The 21,721-nt window shown below is 34.3% G+C and overlaps 1 protein-coding gene across 1 annotated transcript in view; it reads left to right on the forward strand.

The window, feature by feature from the left end:
- The window catches only part of ZNF407 (zinc finger protein 407), a 611,846-nt gene that overhangs the window by 367,435 nt on the left and 222,690 nt on the right, over positions 1-21,721 (forward strand). The window contains exon 7 of the mRNA XM_020997614.2: positions 8,751-8,871. Coding sequence (XP_020853273.1) covers positions 8,751-8,871 — 121 coding nt within the window. The remainder of the gene's footprint in view (positions 1-8,750; positions 8,872-21,721) is intronic.

Genomic DNA, 21,721 nt, shown 5'->3' on the forward strand with positions numbered 1-21,721 from the left:
GTCAGTCAAATGGCAGATGTGAAACAAACAGTATCAAAAATGTCAAATACACTTTGATAAAGTTACTACTCTGCTAGAGGAAATCGATTCAAGAATATACCTTCGAATGTTACTATGTTAAGAGGGGAGGGATTATTTATAGTCATGGAATCTAGAAAATGCTGTAGTCATAAATCAGAGAATGTTAGAGCTTGAACTTCAGATATCATTCAGGTTACGAAGTCGTGGGCAATAAGCTGGAGCTCTTAGTAGCCCAAGGGGTAGGGTCACTTTTGTTGTTGTTGTTGTTCAGTCATTTTCAGTTGTGTCCAACTCTTCTAGATGCAATTTGGGGTTTTCTTGGCAAAGAGACTAGAGTGGTTTGCCGTTTCTTTCTCCAGTTCATATTATAGATGAGGAACTAAAGCAAACAGGGTTAAGTGACTAACCCAGCACCACACAGCTAGTAAGTTTCTGAGGCCAGATTTGAACTCAGGAAAATGAGTCTCCCTCACTTCAAGGCTGGTGCTCTATCCATTGAGCCACCTAGCTGCCCTCCTGCTTTGTTGTTGCTGTTTGGTCCTTTCAGTTGTTTCTGACTCTTCGTGATCGCATTTGGGATTTTCTTGGTAAAGATACTGGAGTAGTTCGCCATTTCCTTCTCCAGCTCAATTTACAATGAGGAAACTGAGGCAAACAGGGGGAAATGAGTTGCCCAGGGTTACACAGCTAGTCATTGTCTGAGGCCACATTTAAATTCAGATGGGCAGCTAGGTGAAGCAGTGGATAGAGTGCCAGGCCAGAGTCAGAAAGACATCCTTCTGAGTTCAAATCTGGCCTCAGAAACTTACATAGGGTAAAATAATATTATATATTAATAAGCAATTCATTTGGAAGTCCAGGAACAGAGGTAGGAATTATGCTAGGACAATTTTGGTGACGATCAATTGTTCACAGGCAAGAAGCATTTATTAAGCATTTATCAGTGCCTGGCACTGTGTTAATGGAGGCAGCAATAGAAAAGATATTGTTATTTGCATGTACTATAAAACATTTTTATAGAAAGAAGATACAAATAAAGTTGTTCAAGCTGACGTGGAAGTATATGTAGTAATGGGGGATTTCAATTATCCTGGCATCTTAGGCTCTAGCTTCCAACTCACCACTAATTTGCTGTTAACTCAGGCAATTGATTTATCCTTAGATTTGATTTTCTTATTTGTTGATGAGTCTCCCAAATTCAAATGGACTATCTTGGAAGGAAGTAGGGTGTCCCCAGCCTACTTAAAAGTCTTCAGACAGAGACTGGATCACTTGTTGACAGTTTTGTAGAATCCATTATTTATCAAAAAATAAATGGCATTAGATGGCCTTTGAGGTTCCATATACCTTCTTGATTCTGAACAATGTGAAACATTGGTTGGAGCTAAATTTTGAAAGGCTTTAAATGTCAGGCTAAGGATTTTGCATTTTGTCCTTGGGGCAGTAGAGAATCTCTAAAATATTTTGTGCTGATGTTGTCAAACATGTGACCCTATAAGAATATTTTTGGGAGCTGTGAGAAGTATCGATTAGAGAGGGAGATAACAAGAAGACCAATTATGTCCATATTGCTATTATGTAATAGTTACTTAGTATTATTATCTAGGTTGGGGATGATCACGATTTGGGTTAGAGTGACAGATTGACAAATAATTGCATATGGGGTTAAGGAAGAGGAATTGACTTATAGAAGAAAGGTTTTGGTGATGACTTTAAAGTTGTATAGTTTTGAAACAGTTGTACAGACTGAACCCATTGTAATTAATAAGCACATATTTGGGGGGGGACAATAAAAGGAAGAGAAAAAAGATGGTAGGTAGAGAAATCAATAAGGTCAAGTTGAGGTGTGTGTGAGTGTGTGTGTCTGGGGTGTGTGTGTGTGTGTGTGTGTGTGTGAGAGAGAGAGAGAGAGAGAGAGAGAGAGAGAGAGAGAGAGAGAGAGAGAGAGAGAGTTATTTTTCCACCGAATAAAATGGTCAATTCTGTTTTAAAAGGTGAACTTATAAAGTGATTGAAACAACACAAATCACCTTTTATAGTTTATTCTAGTATTGAGTAGCATTAATTGTTTTTAAATCTTTTCTTAAAAAAAATAACTAATTAAACTCTGATAGTACAAATTCTGCCCTTTCCTTCCAGGAGAAGAAAAACAGTGTTTCAGTTTCTTCATAATAATCTGCCTTCTTATAGCTGACACCTATTGCTTCTTGCTTAGTTCTGGGTCAAGCAAAACAAGAGTAATAATCTCCCTTCCACATGATAACCTTTAAAATATGTGAAAACAGCAATCATGTCTCTTTATTCCCCCCTCCACAATCTAAGCCATCTAAGTATAGGACTTGATATTCCATTAATCCATTTTAACTTACTGAATTCAACCCATTCTTCCTGTTAGTCAGCATCATTTTAATCTCAATTCTTTTATTATAAATATTAATTACCCCAGATTCACACTGTCTGAAGATTTGACATGCATGCATTTACATCTTCATCTAAATCATTAATGAAAATATTGAATATAACAAGGTCAAGGACAGATCTTTTTAAATTTTCCCAGAAATTAGACATAGCTCTAATGATCATTACTCAGATTTGGCCAGTTTACCTGTTCTAAATCTACCTAACTTCATTTAATTTTTCACTTATATAAAAAGTTTCTGAGTCTAAACCTCCTGACCTTAATTTATGTGTTCTATTTTCTAATCTTTTAATCATTTTCATTTTTTTTTCCATTTAAGGCATTTGAAATCTTGACTAATTCTATTGCAACCTCCCGCTTCCCTGTTTTAAACCACCTGACTTTTTATGATTTTTCTTCATTCCTAGAAGTTAAATATTATTCTGAAAATAATTGTTTTTAAAGTTAATTAAGTGCCTTGAACATAGGCACACCTAGCCAATTCTCTCCGTCCACCCTTGGCCATTAATGAATAATATATGCTATCCTTATTCTTTACAGTGATTTATTTTTAACCAATGGTCCTTTAATGTTGCAGAAAACAAGACTTTTCCTATTGAGGCATGCAATACATATTTTAAAATTATGTATTCTTTGAGTCAATATTTACTTGTTGCTCTTGAACTTCTAAATATTATAAGGAGCTAAACATGCTGGTTTTCACTTTTGACCTGAATAATAGTCTTTCTTAAATTTTTTTTCAAGATTTTGACTGTCATATTCAATCAGTCACAATAATATATGACCCAAATATCCAAAAGTAGAATGCTTGCTAGCTTTCCCCTCCTACAATAACCTTTATTAAAAGCTCTTGCAAAAATCCATGAAGCTTTTGGAATAAAGGTTAGAAGACAAATAAAGTCAGTTGACTGCAATTCAGTCTTCATAAGAATGAGAGACAGCAAAGTATAATGGGAAGATCACAGAACTTGGAGTCAGGAGATAATCTAGGTTTCAAATCTTTCTCTGACACAGGTTGTGTGACAATGTAACAAGTCATTTAATCACTCTCAATCTGTTTCCTTTTCTGCAGAATGTGGATAATAATACCTGGATTACCTGCCTCACAGAGTTGTTGTTATAAAGGTTGATAGAATTGATGTGTATCAAATACTTTACAACACTTACAATTCATTTCAACTGTTTCATTAAGGTGTTGCTGTTGGCCACATTAGAAATGAATACTTTCACTATCTCCTATATTTCAGTGTTTTCTCTCTCTTGAAATTGCTTTTATCTTAATAAAAGAAATGCATATAGAACAATTGTGAGATTTTCCATTTTCATTGAACAGGTTTTAAACAACAAGGAAGGGGGGAAATGGTTTCTGTTGGAAGGGTTGTAGAAAGGTAGGCATGCTAAAACACTGCTTGTTGAGCTGTAAATCACTCCAATCACTCTGGGAGTCAGTGAGAAATAATGATAAACAAACAAAAAAACTTATTAAAATCTGACCAAGAGAATTCCACTACTTGGCATATTATTGAAGTAGGTAAAAGACAGAAAGAAAGATTCAAACCACACCGACATATTTATAGCTGGACTTTTTAGAGCCACAACAACTTGAAACAAAATAGATACTCCACTGTGGAGTGGCTAAACAAGCCATGGTCCATGAAATATAACTGGATATCAGTGTGATTTAAGAAACAGTGAATAAGACAATTACAGAAAGCCACTGAAAAACTTACATTCAGTGACACAAAATGAAGTACAACCAGTATAGCAATATATGCAATGACAACAATATAAATGGAAAGACCCACACCCTCAAAAAAACTGATAGCTTTGTAATTATAAAAACCAAGCTTGACCCCAAAGAAGAGATCTGAGAACCCAAATACCTCTTTTTTTTTTCTGAAGTGAAGGATTATGGACTCAAAATACTGCGGAACTGTGGACTTCATTAGTTTTGCTTAGCTGTTATTTTTGCTTTTTTTTATGCTTTGTTTTTAATATATGTTTATACATATATGTGTATATACATATTTTATGCTTTGTTTATATATGTTTATACATATACACACACACATATGTATAATTATAGTTATAAATGAGGCATATGTTCCTAAGTAAAGTCAGGGGATATCCTCAGTTAAAAACAACAAAAAGCAAACAAACAAATTTACTTGTATTTGCATATATTTTGGATATACTCATCTAGGTTTCTATAACAGTTGTCCTTTTTTAGTTGTTTCTGACCCTTTTTGACGCCATTTGGGGTTTTCTTGGCAAAGAGACTAAAGTGGCTTGCCATTTCCTTCTCCAGCAATTTTTTAGATGAGGAACTGAGGCAAACATGGTAGAGTGACTTGCCCAGTAAGTTTCTGACGCCAGATTTGAACTCACAGAAATGAGTCCTCATGACTTCAGGCCCAGCGCTCTTATCTTCTGGGCTACACCTAGAACAATTTAGGTCAGAGACTATTTTATTTTGTCTTTGTATTCTCAACACATACTACAATTTTTTGCATGTAGTAGGTGCTTAATAAATAATTGTTAAATGGAATTGAACATGTGGGCACTAATCTATACTGTTTCATCATTCTGATGCAATTAAAGATAATATTACCCATTGTTTTCTCACAGCTTAGTTTCTTAACTGATTCTTTGAGAGATGACTTTACTTTTAGCTTAATATGTAAGCCTAATATATTCTCATTCATTAGTTTTTGTTGTTTTACGATACAATATTTTTACTTATTGTAGACATCCTGAGTTTTCTTAATACTTGTTTTCTTTGAACACTTAAAAGACAATTTAAGCTTAAGTTTCAGCGATGGCATTGATTTCAGGCTCTAATAGAAAGGATTCTTGGTGAGGCATACTGACATTCGAAAACCACTGTTATATTGTATTTTTATTTATTTTGTTAAACATTCCTTAATTTCATTTTTATCTGCTCTGGACAAGAACTTTTGTGGGCGTTTGGCCAAGTGGCCTCAAGTCTTGACATCTCTGGTGTAAGGGACATACATTTTTTAAAAAAATTATTAGATTATAAATTTTCTTTATACCCATTTGTTCTTTATGTCACATTATGAATGTCTGCATCTTACAGTAGTTAAGATACAAATTAAATCTCTCCCATCCCTGAAAAACTTGGAAGTCTTAGATGCAAAGTTTAACAGGAAGCATTTGGACATTATTTAGTTTCAAAGTTCATGGGCATCTGGATAGTTTTTACCAATTATCTAAAATTTATGTGCCTGTCTCTCTCTGTCTCTCTCTGTCTCTCTGTCTCTCTCTCTGCATATATATATATATATATATATATATATATATATATACACACACACACATACTTACAGAGTTTTAAAATATTTTTTAAATGCTCTGTGCATTTTGTCTCCGAGATGTTAAGGGACTTGCTAATAAGTGGCAGAAACAGGATTCAAGTCCAAGTCTTCTGACTCAAAATCTTTTACTTTTTTCTGCTCTACTAGATTGCCTTCTTAGCTTGAGTATAATACTATATACCAATTATAATTTAAAAATAAATAACTAAGCAGCAACATTTCATGCCCTGTGCTTTCATTCTAAGGTATTAGAATTCAATCTAATGCATTATTATTTCTTACAGTGTAAAAATGATCCTCAATAAACTTTGAAAGAATTTTTAAAGTTAAAAATTTTAATAAAATATAGCAGACATGTAGAATATGAGAATTTAGATATGTGGACATTGCAGTGCTTTAAGTCAATACTAATGTCAGCCTTATACTGTATTGTAAGCCGTGATATCAAAAGATAACAATAGCATCATTTTTTTGGAATGAAAAAGGCAAGTAACACACCGCCAAATTATATTTCTTCACAGTTATATAATTGTGTTTCTATCAATTAATTAAAATGTATTTATTTAGCCTTTATTATATGCCAAGTACTATGCTAAATGCCAGAGATACAAATAATGGCAAAAATAGCTTTCAAGAAATCAATAACTAATTCTAAATAACTTTTATAAGATATATAAAATGTAGAGCAAATAGAAAGTAATCCTACAGAGAAAGTCACTAGCAACAGGGAGGTCTGAGAGAGGCCTCCTGCAGGAATTGGAATTTGAACTGAATTGTGAAGAAAGCTAGGGAATCTAAGAGATGGAATTGAAGAGGGAAAGAATTCCATTGGAATGACACAGAAATAGGAAATATAAGTTTGTATGTGAGGAATCTAAGTTGGTCACTCACTATAGCTGGATTGTGGAATACGTGGAGGGGGGTAAAATGAAAGAAGATTTTAAGGGTAGGAATGGTCCAGGTTATGAAGATTTTTAAATGCTAAATATAGGACCTTATTTTTTATCCTGAACGTATTAGGAAACCATTAGAGTTTTGTGTGTATATGTTGTATATATGTGTGCACACGTGCACACTCCTACGTGTGTGGGTGGATTTTAATGAGAAGTTGATGTGATCAGAACCACACTTAAGGAATATTACTTTGGCAGTTAATTGGAGGATGAATTGGAGGATTGAGGAGGTACTTAAGGCTAGGAGGCCAATTAGAAGGCTGTTAAACTCTTCTGACAAAGAGATGATGGTCTTTTTGCAAGTTGACTGAAAAGAACATATACAAGAACTGTTTTGAAAGTAGAAACTGTAAGATTTAGCAGGAGAATAGATATGTGGGATGAGTGAAAGTGAGGAGTGAAGGCCTGGGGAAAAGATGATGAATTTTGTTTTGGACGCTTTCTAAACTTCCCTCTTATGTGCTGTTCCTTGGATAAAGCCTCATTATATTGCTGCTGTTGTTCTCATTAGTAACAGAGTGACTGGGTGGAGAGAATTAGATGAATGTCAGAAATGTTTTGGAGATGGAAATACTTATCTTTGGTAATTGATGGGATGTGTGGAATTCATGATAATTGTAGAATATAGCATGATACTGAGTTTATAAACTTGGGGTGATTAAAGGAATGGTGGTCCCCTTGATAGGCCTGAAATGTTTTAGATACCGGCACCACATGGTTTATTTCATTACTAAAAGTTTGGCCACAAGATGGTAAATATTTTTTGGCCATGTGAACTTAATGTAATATTGTATGTTATATGTTCAGGTCTTGTGGTCAGTGTTTGTTAGTAAAGGGAATATTTCCACGGATAAATTTACAGACCTTTTGAAAGACTTTTTAAAAAGTAGCATAATATATAAAGTGCCTTGATGTGCAGTTCTAAGCTATAATCACCATGTAGATTCCCATCTCTTTAAAGTAGACTGCTTATGCCATTTGGGAAAACAATTTAGAACCATGCCCAAATAGCTATTAAACTATGACCCTTTGACCCAGTGATGCTACTGCTAGGTCAACACTCCTAAAGAGATACTTTAAAAAAGGAGGAAAATTCCCCATATTTACAAAAAAATATATATTTATTGCAACTCTTTTAGTGATGGTCAAGAATTGAAAACTGAGGAGGTATCCATTATTTGATGAATTGCTGAACAAGTATATGGTATACGAATATGATGGAATACTATTGTATTGTAAGAAATGACAAAAGAATAGTTTCAGAGAAACCTGGAAAGACTTGTATGAACTGATGTAAAGTGAGTGAGCAGAACCAGGAGAACAATTTATTCAACAACAAAAATATTGTTAAGAGAAAGGTAAAATGAACTGAGTACAGTTTGAGGCATTTTTCTGGTGGGAAGAACATGGCCAGTCTGGGAATTTGTTTTACTCGACTACATGTTTGCAAGGGATTTTGTTTTTCTTGTATTTCTGAATGAATGGAGAGGGAAAAATAAGACCTGAAAATAATACTGAATTAAAAAAAAATAAAATAGTCTGTTTAGTTTTAGGATAGAAAATTATTTCCTGAAATCATATGGCTGTGGAGTATTAATTCTACCCATATGTTCAAAATATACCTATTTCATTGACTGATCATTTAACATTTATTAATTGCCTACTGTTTAGAAAATACTGGCCTAAGTGCTGTGGGAAATGCAAAGTTTAGATGTGACATGGTTCTTGCCTTCACGGAATTTATACTCAAGAGAGAGTAAGATACAAGTACTGATAGCTGTAATATTATGTGAAATGTACTTGACAAAGTTGGAGACAAAGCGACCTCAGAGAAATTTTAACTACTTTTTATTTTCTCTATCATGTAGATGTGTTAAGAAAGAAATATTGGTATTTACAAGCACATTGATAATCACTTTTTAATAATTTGCCACACTTTTCTAAAATGAATTTGAATTACAAAGATGCATGAATTTTAAAAGCTCATTGCCAATTCAAACATTTCTTGATGTATTACAGGAGAGAAACCATTCAAATGTGATGAGTGTAACTTTGCCTCCACAACCCAGTCCCATCTGACTCGACATAAACGTGTTCATACAGGAGAAAAACCCTACAGATGTCCCTGGTGTGATTACAGGTAATGAATGGTTTACTAAGAAACAGGTGATTAGATGCTTTCCTGGAAATTACTTAAATCACTAGTAAATATAGATCTCAAATAGTATGAATGTGTGAATACCACACAGGAATTAAGGGATCTTATTTAAGTACTTTTAGCATTTATACTTAATGGTTATATGTAAAATATATATTCTCATTCTGATATATGTTGGTTAGTACTTAGAGTAGTATGCTATAGTTTATTTATGTTCGGCATCCATCAGTGTCTCTGTTGCCATTTATGTGACTCACAAATTTTGTCGTTTAAAGATTATAATATTCTATGATTCCCTGGCTTATTGTGAGAATATTTATGGTAAAATGATAAATTTTTTTTAGTGTGAAACAGGGTTATTGAACAAGGTGCACAATTTTTCTAATTCAAACCAACCTTTCTCTTCCCTTTATTCATTTCTGGGCCCTATTCATTGTCTTCCTTTAGTGTCTAAGATGTATAGTGATTGATCAGAGCTATCATTTTTCATCGGACTTTATATAGTTATCTATATAAAAGGCATTCATTATCCACTTAGTTTTTCCTTTCTGGATAGTTATTTCAGTGATGATCAGTTTAGTTTAGGATGTTCAGGAGATGTTTCAGAGCTTGGGGCCATCACATAATATCATCTACCAATAAGAATATCTTGGAAACTTCTGTATCCTCAGAGAATTCTCCCATGTTTTTGCACCGTAAATCCTCCATAACAGTGACAAATACCTGGAGTGGACATGTGTTGCACCATAATATTAATCATAGAACCACCAAAGTTAAAACTCTGTAGTTATAGATTTCAAGGAATCTTTAAGTGATACATGTGAGACACTTTGTTAGAGAAGATTGTTTAAGACTACCTTTTAGTATACCTAAGCAAATATGTTATTATAATCCATAAATAAGCAGAGAAGCATTATGTATTCTCAGAACTTTTCATTCTTTAGTACATTGCAGACTCCCTAATAAATGCTTTTCAATGGATTGATTGACCGTAAAGATGTGTGCTACTATAAAATACAGATTGTGTAAGTCTGTCTTGTCTGTTTATTGCTCATATTTTCAATGAGGTTATGCTGTGTACTTGTGTGATTCATTTTAAAAAGGTTTTTGTAGTAATAAGAAAATAGAGAAGTAAATAGGTATTAATTATCCTCACAATCATATTATTTTGATAATATCATAATGATCATTTGACATCTCAACCTTTTTCAGATTTTTTGATCCCTCAGTGCTCTCAATTTATACTATTTCCATTATCATTTCCTTTATAGACCACAGTATATCCTTGACTGCTTGCCTTATTTTTCTTTTTTATGTTGCCATTTCTGCTTTATGGTATATATGGAATGTACTGATACTAGAGTTCAAATATTTTGGTTCCATTGACACCAGTGGAGATAATAATTTGTTGTAGAATCATGATATCATGATTGAAATTAAGGTAAATTAAGGTAAATGACCATGTTCAATTTATTAAGGTTATCCACTGGTTCCTTAGTCAGCCACAAGACCACAAGGTAGGGCTTGCTAGTCTTTTATATAGTTTTGGAAAGTACAGGAGAACAAAGAACAGGAAGCATCACAGATAGAAAATAATATGGTTGGTTATAAAGTCTGAAGTATCATAGATGTAAAACAAAATAATTGAATGGAACTGTGGAAAGCAAGGCTAGCAACAACTCCTTCCATCTTGTTGCTATAGAAAGCCGGTGGGAGATAAAGGGAGACGAACCTGCATGGCTAGTTAATGTCACAGTGATAACAGACCAGACTTTCTTGAAGGACAGCCAGCGTTGATGAGGTAATAGACATCCTGGTGCCCACCTACATCTTACAAGGCTTGTTAACAAGATAACAGATCTCTCTTAATTGCACATGGATATGCAAGACTGTAGAGATAACATATTTCTTTGAGTTAAGTTGATTTATAGGACAACTGAATTTCAAACTGACTCAGAGAGGTAAAACTGAACTTCTAGACTCATGAACTTCTGAACTTAACTCAAAGACAAAGAAACATGGCTCAAGCAGTAACAGAATAGAATCAATTACATAATGGAATAAATAGAAAATCAATATTTGTTTTTCTCAGTGACTGATCTTTAACATTTTTAGTCACTGTTTGTCCTTCCAGTTTCATCTTTAGTCTTGAGATGACCAGACTTGAGTTTTAATTGAGCCAAACTTTCTGCTTACTCACTCCATGTTCCTTCTACTTCTGCCTCTGTGTGTGTGTGTGTGTGTGTGTAATGCTACTGCTAATATCAGAGGCAAAATGGAATCCATGACTAGAGAGATGGCCTTGCAATCTGGAAGATCTTGGTTGAAATCCTGCTTCTGATACACACACACATACATATCATAGAAGAATTGCTGATCTAAATTAGTAGAGGGAGTTTACTTACTAGGAGATCCATACATCAATGAAATCATGTTTCTGGTCTTAAAAAAAACTCACCAACCTCTTATTCTTTCACCGCCTTCATCCTGGAAGTGACCTTACAGGTCATTTGATCTAACCTGCTCTTTTTTACAGATGAGAAATATGAATTCCAAGAGCTTTAGTTGTTTTTGTTTTTGTTGAAGGCCTCTCAGGGAATGTCAGATGGAAGAATTGGAACCTAGGTCTTCTAAATTGAAATCCATGGTTCTTTCTACTTCACTACCTCCATGAGATTTTATGAATGAGTATTTATTCTGAAATACTGTTGTTGGCTGTCATCCCTCTCTCTTTGGAAAGGAGATCATGTTTTCTCACTGAGGAGGTTTCTAGGTTCTCTTGGCTTCTTTGTTATTGCAGGTGCTTCTTTTTAAAAAATATACATTTTTATTAGTGTCTTATTTCTTGTCTTACCAGCATTTTTTCCCCTTATCTTGATTCCTAGGTAGCCATTCCCCATAATAAATAATATTTTTGAATAAAAAGGGGAAGAAGAACCAAAACAAATCAACCAAATAAATAAACACTTCCAAAAAAATCTGAAAATATATGTAATGTATTTCATCTCTGAGCCTCCAACCTCTGCAAAGGAATAGTGTTTTCTCATATCTCTTCTTTGGGTCAAACTTGTTCTTTTAAATTTTGTAACCTTCACTTCTGAATGTTCTGTGGTTATTTCAATTATATTGCTTTAGTCACTGTGTATATTGTTTTCTTAGCGCTGCTTGCTTCACTCAGACACATTCATGTACCACACTTTCTTTAGGTGTTTTCCAAGTGATAGACTTTCACTTTGCTTCCAGTTCTTTGCTACCACAAGCAGTGCTATTGTGAATATTTTCGTATACATGGAGACTCTCTTCTTATGAATGAACTCCTTGGATGTAAGTCTAGTAGTGGAATCTCTGGGTCAAATGATGTAGGTATTTTAATAACTTTATTAGTATAATTCTGAATTGTTTTCCAAAATAAGTGCTTGCACTTATTCACAGCTCAGTGCACTAGTCTTTCTACAACTCTGTCTGACATAATAATATTTAAAAGCAAAAATATCCAAATCACATGATTATGTCAGTAGGGCAGAAAAAGCTTTGACAAAGTATAGTACTCATTTATGCTAAAAGTCTACAATGTATAGTCCTTTTAAAATGTCATAAAAGATGTAGGCCTTTTTAAATATCATAAGAAGTTTTTATCTAAAAGCATGTAATTACACCCAGGAAATGTAGGAGTAAGATTAGGATGCTCATTCTCTCTGCTATTATTGCTATAGTTCAAAAAATGCCATGAGAAAGAAATTAAAGGCATAAAGGTAGGCAAAGAAGAGATGATATTCCTCTTTGCTGATGAGATAGTTTACTTAGGAAAGCTAAAGGAATGAGTAAAGACACTAATTGTGACTATTATTAGCTTAAGCAAAGTTGCAGGCTTAAAGATAAGCCCACAAAAATAAACAGCATTTCTACACAATAATAACAAAATGCCAGAGGCAAAAACAGAAAGTGAAATCCCATTCAAAATACATAAAATGTTTGGGAATTAACCTACTGGCACACAAAATACTCCTGCAGATTCCATTACAAAATGCTACTATATCAGCCTCATAATTTGTACCCCAGAATCAACATACTTTTTCTTTTTCTGTCCAAGTGCTCTATAGTATACTTTAATAGCCATTTATCCCTTCCATTTATCCCTTCATTGAGCATCAGCCAGATATTTTTCATTATGATAGCCTTGTTGTCGTTGAATTTCTTCTCTTGAATATACCTTCTTAATATATGTTACTCTACTCTCCTTTTTCTGATCCTGTTCACACATCTACAAGGGTTCAGTATGAATTCATCAGAAACAGGTTATGCCATATTAGTGTCATATCATTTTTTGACAGCATTATTAAAATATCAGTTCACTTTGGTGATTATATGGTTGAGAGTCATAAATATAAACAGAATAGTGGGAACCACTAGAGTACTTGAAGTTGTTATAGGTTATAGTGTAGAGAAGGAAAAAAGATCAGGCCTAGGTCTTTAAGGAACTGGTACATTTATTGACCAAAGTAAGGAAGAGGTACCATTTAACAAAAGACAGCTACCTTTGAACAAAATAAAGGGGGAAGCTACAAGCAGAAGCAGGAGAAGAGTGTGATTGCAGTTTCATGGAAACCAACTGAGGAGAATATCAGTAATGTATGTGTAAATGTCATCAGACACATGTCCTGAGGAGGCATTAAGGAAGATAAGAACTGGAAAAGAAAATGCATAGCACTGGATAATTAGAAGATCATTGATAACTTTCAAAAGAATATTTTTTAACAAAGTGCTACGCTAGATGCCGATTTGAAAGAGGTCAATAATTAAGTGTACAATGTGAATGTGTAAACAGCAATTATGATCTATTTCTTTTAATGCCATTTGGCAGTAAAGGAGAGGGCATGAGCAGAGCATCAGTGGGAAAGGTTTATTAAATATAGGGGAGACTTGACCCTCCTTGTATGTGAGGTCAAGAGAGAGAAAAAAACTCAGTCAAGAAAGTATGATTCTTTCTCTGAGACAGGAAGATGGAGCAAAAAGAGGTCATTTGTTAATAGTCAGGGTGGGATTGGTTTGAGGATACTGAAAAACGTTTTGACCTACAACTGTAGGGACTACGTGTTATGTCAACAACCAGTAAGTGAAAGGATTGTCATGTCAAAACATTCTGTTACAAATAATGTTATATAGCTGAAAACTTTTGGGAAAAATAGATCAAGAATGTAATGTATCATTTTAAGATTATGTTGAAGAGTAATTGATTAATTGCTCTTAGTTATGATCACATTTTTAATATGGTTCCAAACTCTCCTGTTAAAGCAATGATTATAGCATTCGTAGTAGTAGTAAATGTTACAGTTCAATCTGCTGTCTCTTATTCCATCTGACATCTATCTTTTTGAAAGTTTCATTGTTTTAATATCTAAATGCTTTGAATAGTCACCCACCTGGGGAGACATTATTACTTTTTGACACATTTGTAATGGTGGTGAACTGAGGTTACCTACTTTGGGATCCACATTTTGGGAGCTAATTTCACTTAAATTAAGGAAAGCCATGAATAAAAATGTGTCTTACATTTTAGCTAGAATCTTAGAATAGTTGATGTCTAAAGCTGAAGTAACCCATAGAGATCATATTGTCCCATCCCCTCAATTCTTAGATAGGGGAATGGTATAGAAAAGTTTGATCTTTTTACAGGAAATTAATGATATTCTATCATCTTGTCTAGTGTTCGTTTCATCAAATGGTACTTTCTGTCTTGGATACCAAGCTTCTTGTAGCTTCCAGTGTTTTGCTCTTTAGGTGTCTTTAATTATGGAATTCCATAGTCTTTTGATACTTTTGTCCCATAAAAAGACAATTTCATCCATTTTCAATGTAGAGCTCAAGTTCTCAAGAACCTGCACTATATATAGTAGCCAGGGTAGTTTTTTTTTTAAACATCATCATCTGAAGCCATTCTGTTTAGCATGATTTTTTTAAGAAATAAAAATATAAATCATCATCTATGTACTCTCATAAAACATAAATAATTACACTCAGTGATATGTTGCATTCAACAAAGGTGTTGCTGTATTTTTTGTTAGTTAGCCACTTTAAGTAATTTTCATTGTAAAGCATGAAGTGAATATTTTAAAATAACAGCTTGGAAATGCATTTCAGCATACCTTATTTCTAAGAAAATTTGTTTCAGTTAATGAAAAGTAATTATAAGTGGAAATTCTTTGGTGTTCATTCCTTTTCAAATTCGATTTAATTCTGCTCAGTACTCTGACAGTTTCAATCTGAGATTCGATTGTTGATTTTGGTGTCAGGAAGACCTGAATTTGAATCCTTCTTCTGGCACTTACTAGCTGTTTAGCCCTGGGCAAATCACTTAACTACTTTGAGCCTCAGTTTCTTCATCTATAAAACAAAGGTGTTGAACTTAATAAACTCTATAAAGTCTTTCCATCTCTAAATCTTTTTTATACTTTGGTCCTGTGAACTACAACCTAGCTGATTTGAAAGTAGGTGTATATAGGGGCAGCAAGGTGGCACAGTGAATAGAGCACTGGCCCTGGAGTCAGGAGGACCTGAGTTCAAATGTGGCCTCAGACACATAACACTTACTAGGCTTGTGAGTCTGGGCAAGTCACTTAACCCCAATTGCCTCGCCCCCCAAAAAAAGTGGGTTTATAGTTCTAGTCAAGCTCAAAGTTGTATACCTTGCCAGGAGTTCAGGTTATCTCTCTGAATAACATTATTTCAACTTAATCCACAGTGGATTGAGCTAGTTGAGTTCATCCATGCTTCCAGTGTTAAGTAATGGATTAACAGGGAGCTTTTGTTTTTTAAGTAGAGACTGTTACTGCTGTATCTTTGATTTCATTTATGGTCACCCTGAATCTCATTAATGTCTCTCAGATTTCCTTCAAAAAATTCTTATAAAAATTGAATGAATATGTGATCATGCCACCATCTGTTTTATTAATTAATATTTTCATTATTCTTAAGAAGAATGATTAAACACATTTTACTGGCAGTTCAGTTTTATTATTCAAGATATTGTTTAGCTTACTTTTACAAATGAAATACAGTACAGAAAACAATGCTAGTGTAAGAATTGTTCTGAAGTTAGAGACTAACAAATTAAATATGGAAATTGCAGTTACTAAGTAGGTAAATTTAATATACTTTTATCTTATGAACAGAAGTATCAGAAGGGGAAAGGTACAGCTCTGAAAAAAAAAAAAAGCTAAACATTTTGGTTCCAAGACTAGAATGTCTAGAATACTTGCCCTAATTCATCATCAGCAATTGAAATAATTTTGTCACTACAGAAACTTTTTAAAACCTGTTATTTTTCCGATTCCCACATTCTTTTCAGGCATTGTAGAAAACCTGAGAATATATAGTATGCTTACATTGCTTTTATTGTTTTATTATTTTACGTATTACACAAATTATTATTACCAGTATGTAATATTGTCCTTATACTTTTGAAGTTAAACTTTTATTTTTTTGCATTTTGGTTTTGATGCTCTTATGATAAATAGGGTAGTAAAGTTACCTGACACAAAGTAGGAGATTATTCAAGTAGAATCATGTCAACTTTGTATATTGCATTCATTATGTTCAGATAAAACACAGTAATCAGAAAGTTAAGAATTATTTTTATTTTGGTACAAAATATACTGTTCATTTTATAAATCCAACATTGAGCCGAAAAAGCAATAGTGATAATTATTATTCATGAAAAACATGAATATGGAAAATTATCATAGATTTGTTTACAAAAGCATTGTATAATTGGTCTTTTGAGCCTGGGGCTATTCTTCAAGTTTGCATTATTAATTTAACCAATGACACCTCATTCTATTTAGATATAAACATATACCCTTTCCCTAAGCAGTATCTGAGCACTATAACCAAATGCCTTCCCTGTTGAGAAATCAATATACTTCATCATTTCCGCAAAACTTTTTTAATCATCAATTCTCTTCATAAAATAACATGTAACATTCAATTGGTCTCATAGGACATGGTGTTACTATTGTTTATGCATCTTGGATTTTAGAATTGTTCACATATTAAAAAGCAAGTGATACAATTTTGTTTTTTTCTACTTCATTTTTATATTCTTTGGAATTCTATTACTGATGGGTTTTTTTTTAATTGTCTTGTTAAGCAAGTTCCTTCTTTAAAATAAGTGAAAACCTTCCTCCTTGCAAATAGTAAAAATGATGTTTTCTGTTGGTCTGTACATTCACAAAATACAGAAATTCTTTTCTTGGCAGACAGATGAATTTTAGTATTTTGTGGACAAATTTTTTAAAATTAAACTGTTCCTCCGTAAGTTTCTGTTATAAAGTCAGTATATTGTTCATAAGAGAGGGCGGGTAATGAATATGCTTCTGGAATGAGTGCTGGATTTGGAAGAAAAAAACCTGGGATTAAATCCACTGTGCCACTTACTAACTGTATTAGCCCAATACAACTGGGCCCAGTTTACTAATTTAAAAAATAAGCAGGTTGGACTAGATAATCTCTTGTGTCCTATCTACATCCAAATCTATGTTTCTATGTTAAATATTGGTATTAACTGGTATCTCAATATAGCTCCCATATAGTGAAGTACTTCAGGATTTAATGTCTTCTGAAAATCACAAATTAAGTTAAATTTAATCAAGTAGAATTATGTTCATTGCAAAAAGGTGCAACAGTGCTTTTCATCACACATCTTCAAATCAAAAACTCTAGAACAGGAAATTATGTGCCATATGTGGAGTTAACTAAAGCTGAATCTGCAAGATCAGAATAAACACTACATAAGGTTAAAAAAAGAAAAAAACAACTAAAAATAATCAGACAACTTAAATACTTAGATTCCCCAGTTAGCTTGTCCCCTTCACCCCTGCCTCTATTCCTGCTTTACTCCACACAACAGACTCAGTCCAAACAATCCTGCACATCTGTGATTTAGTGTATGATTGTGGGGGGTCCCAGCATAGTAGTAAAGCACCTGAAGCCTCTTTCTGTCACCCCACAAGAGGTAGCACTGATTCTGCCCAGCCACATTAAGAAAACAGAGATCAACTGGTTGTGATAGGAAAAAAATGTGGGTAATGCATAGTGTATCAGAGAAGCCTCTAGAAGGAAGAACTTCTGTGCCTGACAGAAAGGGCATAGGGAATCCTGTTGACCAGTTCCCTCCCTGAAGAGGTTGTTCTGGATTGGAACTGAGGCTGGCCACCCAAGTCCCACTCATTGTTCAAGGAAACTGATGACATCCAACCTCTTCAGTAAGGAGTAGTGGAAGGAGCAGTCAGGAAGAAAATGGAAAACAAATGGAAATACTGTAAAAAGGCCATAAGGTCAAAGGAGAACTCCTGAATAAAAATCTAGACATCAGCACTTAAAACAACAAAGAAGTACACATAAAGACAGAGAATGAGTAAAAATTTAAAGAGAAGTCAGAATATAATGAACAAAATATTGGACTTTTGGCCAGTATGAGTAGCCGAACTGAGACATACTTCCCAGCCTCTCATGCATTTCATCAAAACCTTGAAATTTCAGCACACCAAATAATTATTTAAACAACTTGATGAGAAACTGTTGTGAGTGATGGCTTTTATCTCAGAACTACACAAAAAGACAGCCAGAAGCCCATGAATTAGAAGAGAGGACACCAGCAAACTTGGAGTGAACACATACAAACAAGGCATCAAGCTCTCAGCATGAACTGAGGCAGATCTGTAACCTGTGTATAACCTGAAAAGTCCTGCTTCTAGAGGCAAAAAAAGGGGAAAACTCCATAAAGAAAACTTTAGGGTAGTCAGAATGCCCCAGGGTGCAGAAAACAGCAGTGATCTGAATAGTGTGGCAATGCTCAGACTGGGACATCCTTTTTCAAATTAGATTCCCTAACCCTCTGTCTTGAGATGTCATAGAAGGTCCTGAAATTGAGTACTGTGAACTTCAAAGATCCAAGTAATCTTAACTCTGGGAAGTAAAGCTCACTACAGTAATCCAGGAGATTCAGGGGAATTTCCTCCAACCAAAGTTTAACAGTACTGTTGTCCGTGGTATATTCTTCCAATCTAAGAACTAACTTGGAAAGATGAATAAACCAAGGAAAACACCAACCAATATTAAAAATATATATAGTAGACATAGATATTTCTCAGAAAGAAAAAAACAAGTCAGTAATTGCAAATGGACTCTAAGGAAAAAAAATTGATTTACTGTAAGTATAGAAAATATGTAAAATAAACAAGAGATAAGAAATAAAAATTATAAAGAACTCAGGAAGAAAGAATTGGAAGGAGAATAAATAGACTGCAAGAGAAAGTGGAGATCTCATCCAAGTACTGGACCCTGAAAATTAGAATGACCTAGACAGAAATCAGTGACTCCATAAACCAACAGGAAATATTAGGACAAAAACAAAAGATTGAAAAAAATAGAAGAAAATATAAGATGGCACATCAAAAAAACAGCTGACCTGGAAAATATGTCAAAGAAAGATAATCAACCATTGGATTCCCTGAAAAGTATGGTTTTTAAAAAATGACTTAGTTAATATATTTGAATAAATAATACATGCAAACTATTCACATCTATAGGGAAAAAGAAGACAAAGTGAAGTAAGAATCTGATGATCATATCCTAAAAGGAACTCTAAAAAGAAAGGCCTAAGAATATGGAAGCCAAATGCCAGAGCTCCCATGTTAAAGAAAAGTGCTACAAGCATCTAGAAAGAAGCACTTCGCATACTAAGGAATCACAGTCTAAAGCACAGTAGTCCTGGTAGATTCTCCTAAAAATGAGAGATCTTAGAATGTAATATTCTAAAAAGCAAAAGATGGTTTGCAAGATAAGTAAAATCCTATAGGGGGAAAAGGTAGAACTTTAATAGAATAAAAAGCTTTCAAGTATTTCTAATGAAAATACCAATACAGAAAAGGAACTTTGAAATATAAACACGAGACTCAAGAAAAATCTAAAAAAGTAAATATATTTGAACGATTGGAAGGGGCTTATGATGATGTAGAATTAATATTCTAATTGGGAGAAGAAAAAAATAAACATACCGTCAGAACTTTAATGTCTTTAGAGATATTGAAGAAGTTAAATTTAAAACAAAAGCACAGAGGAGCAAGGAGTGGATTGATTATAATAACAAAAATAATAATAATAATGATGATAGTGATATAACTAGCACTTACATAGTACCCATCATGTGCCAGGCACTTTGCTAAGCCCTTAAAAATAGTATCTCATTTGATCTTTACAACAGTCCTGAGAGGTAGATGCTATGATTAATTATCCCCATCATTCCTTGTTTGACCTAAGAGGACCATGACATGAGGAAGATGATGTCATGACTGGCAACTGAATTGGATTTGAGTGAGGAGGGCTGTGCAAAGCCACCAGCCTCAGGCTCTCCTCTGGAGCCATCTGGATCCAGGGGCAAAATTTAGATCAGGATGACTGGAGATGGCCCTAGATTTGGTGGGAGACCTTGGCCTTTTTAAACTGAGGTGTTTCCCAGGTCTCAGCTTGACTGAGGCAATGCCCATTCAGTAATTGAGACTAGGTAAGAAATGAAGCAAAGAATGGCCTCTTTTACCTAGTCAAAAAACAAAACAAAACAAAACAAAATCTAAATCAGTCTGGGCAAGGAAAACCTTCGAAGTTTCTGGCCAAAACAGAAACGATTGCTATTTATAGTCACTCTGAACTGTCAGAGGCCAAACAGTTACCTGATGAGGCTTGGGCCGGGACCTATTTTTGGCCCATTAATGAGAATCAGAGTGATTTGGATTTAAGGATTGGTCCTTAAAAAAGAAACCTTGCCCGAAAACTCCAAGATATCATTCAAATTTATATTCCTTTATATTCTGATCAAAATTTATATTCCTTTGGGCAGAGCATCCACAGGTAAGGGTATGATTCACTATGTAGACAGGAGAGGAATTGAGCAAAATGAGGCAAAGAGATTAAATGACTTGTCCAAAGTCACAGAGCTAATAAGTGTTTGAGGTTAGATTTGAACTCAGGTCTTACTCCAGGTCCAGCTGTCTATCCACTGTGCCACCCAGGTGCCTAGCTCTGCTCTGGAGGCTTTAAGAGGGGAGAGAGATGGACTAGTAAAAGGAATGCACTAGCATAGAAAGGAGGAAACAGATTGAGCTAATTACTTCTCATAGTTGAGATATGTGTGAAGAGTATACAAATATGGAGGAAGAGATGGGGAAGAGGGTATCAGATGAACCTTGAGGGAGTGGTTAAGAGGGAGAAAAATTTCAAGGATGCAATTGTCATGGAAAAATAAATTTCTTGCTCCTGAAGGAGGTATTAAGAAAGAAAAGAAAAGAACTAGGATCAAATTGCATTTAAGATGACTAGGGAATGGCAAAACAGATTGTGGTGTATGAATGTAATGGAAAGGATGAAAGAGATGATTTTAGAGAATTGTGGGCACTACGAACTGATATGTAGGGAAGTGAGCAGCACTTGGAAAACAAATATAAACTCATCAATATCATAAAGAAAATCAGGTTGGAAAGTACTGTCTTGGTGGTTGTTCACTCATTTTCACTCATGTTTGACTCTTTATTGACCCCATTTGGGCTTTTCTTGGCAAAGATACTGGAGTGGTTTGCCATTTCCCTCTCTGGCTCATTTTTACAGATGAGGAACTAAAGCAAACCAGGTTAAATGACTTGCCTGGTGTCACCAAGGTAGTAAGTATCTGAGGCCAGATTTGAACTCAGGAAGAAAAGTCTGTCTGACTCTAAGCCTGGCACTCTTATCCATTCCACCACCTAACTACCCAATGTCCAGGTTTGTTATTAAAATTTTGAAT

The sequence above is a fragment of the Phascolarctos cinereus genome, unplaced genomic scaffold, assembly GCF_003287225.1.
Source record: "Phascolarctos cinereus isolate Bilbo 61053 unplaced genomic scaffold, phaCin_HiC Scaffold_4;HRSCAF=312, whole genome shotgun sequence".
Taxonomy (NCBI): domain Eukaryota; kingdom Metazoa; phylum Chordata; class Mammalia; order Diprotodontia; family Phascolarctidae; genus Phascolarctos; species Phascolarctos cinereus.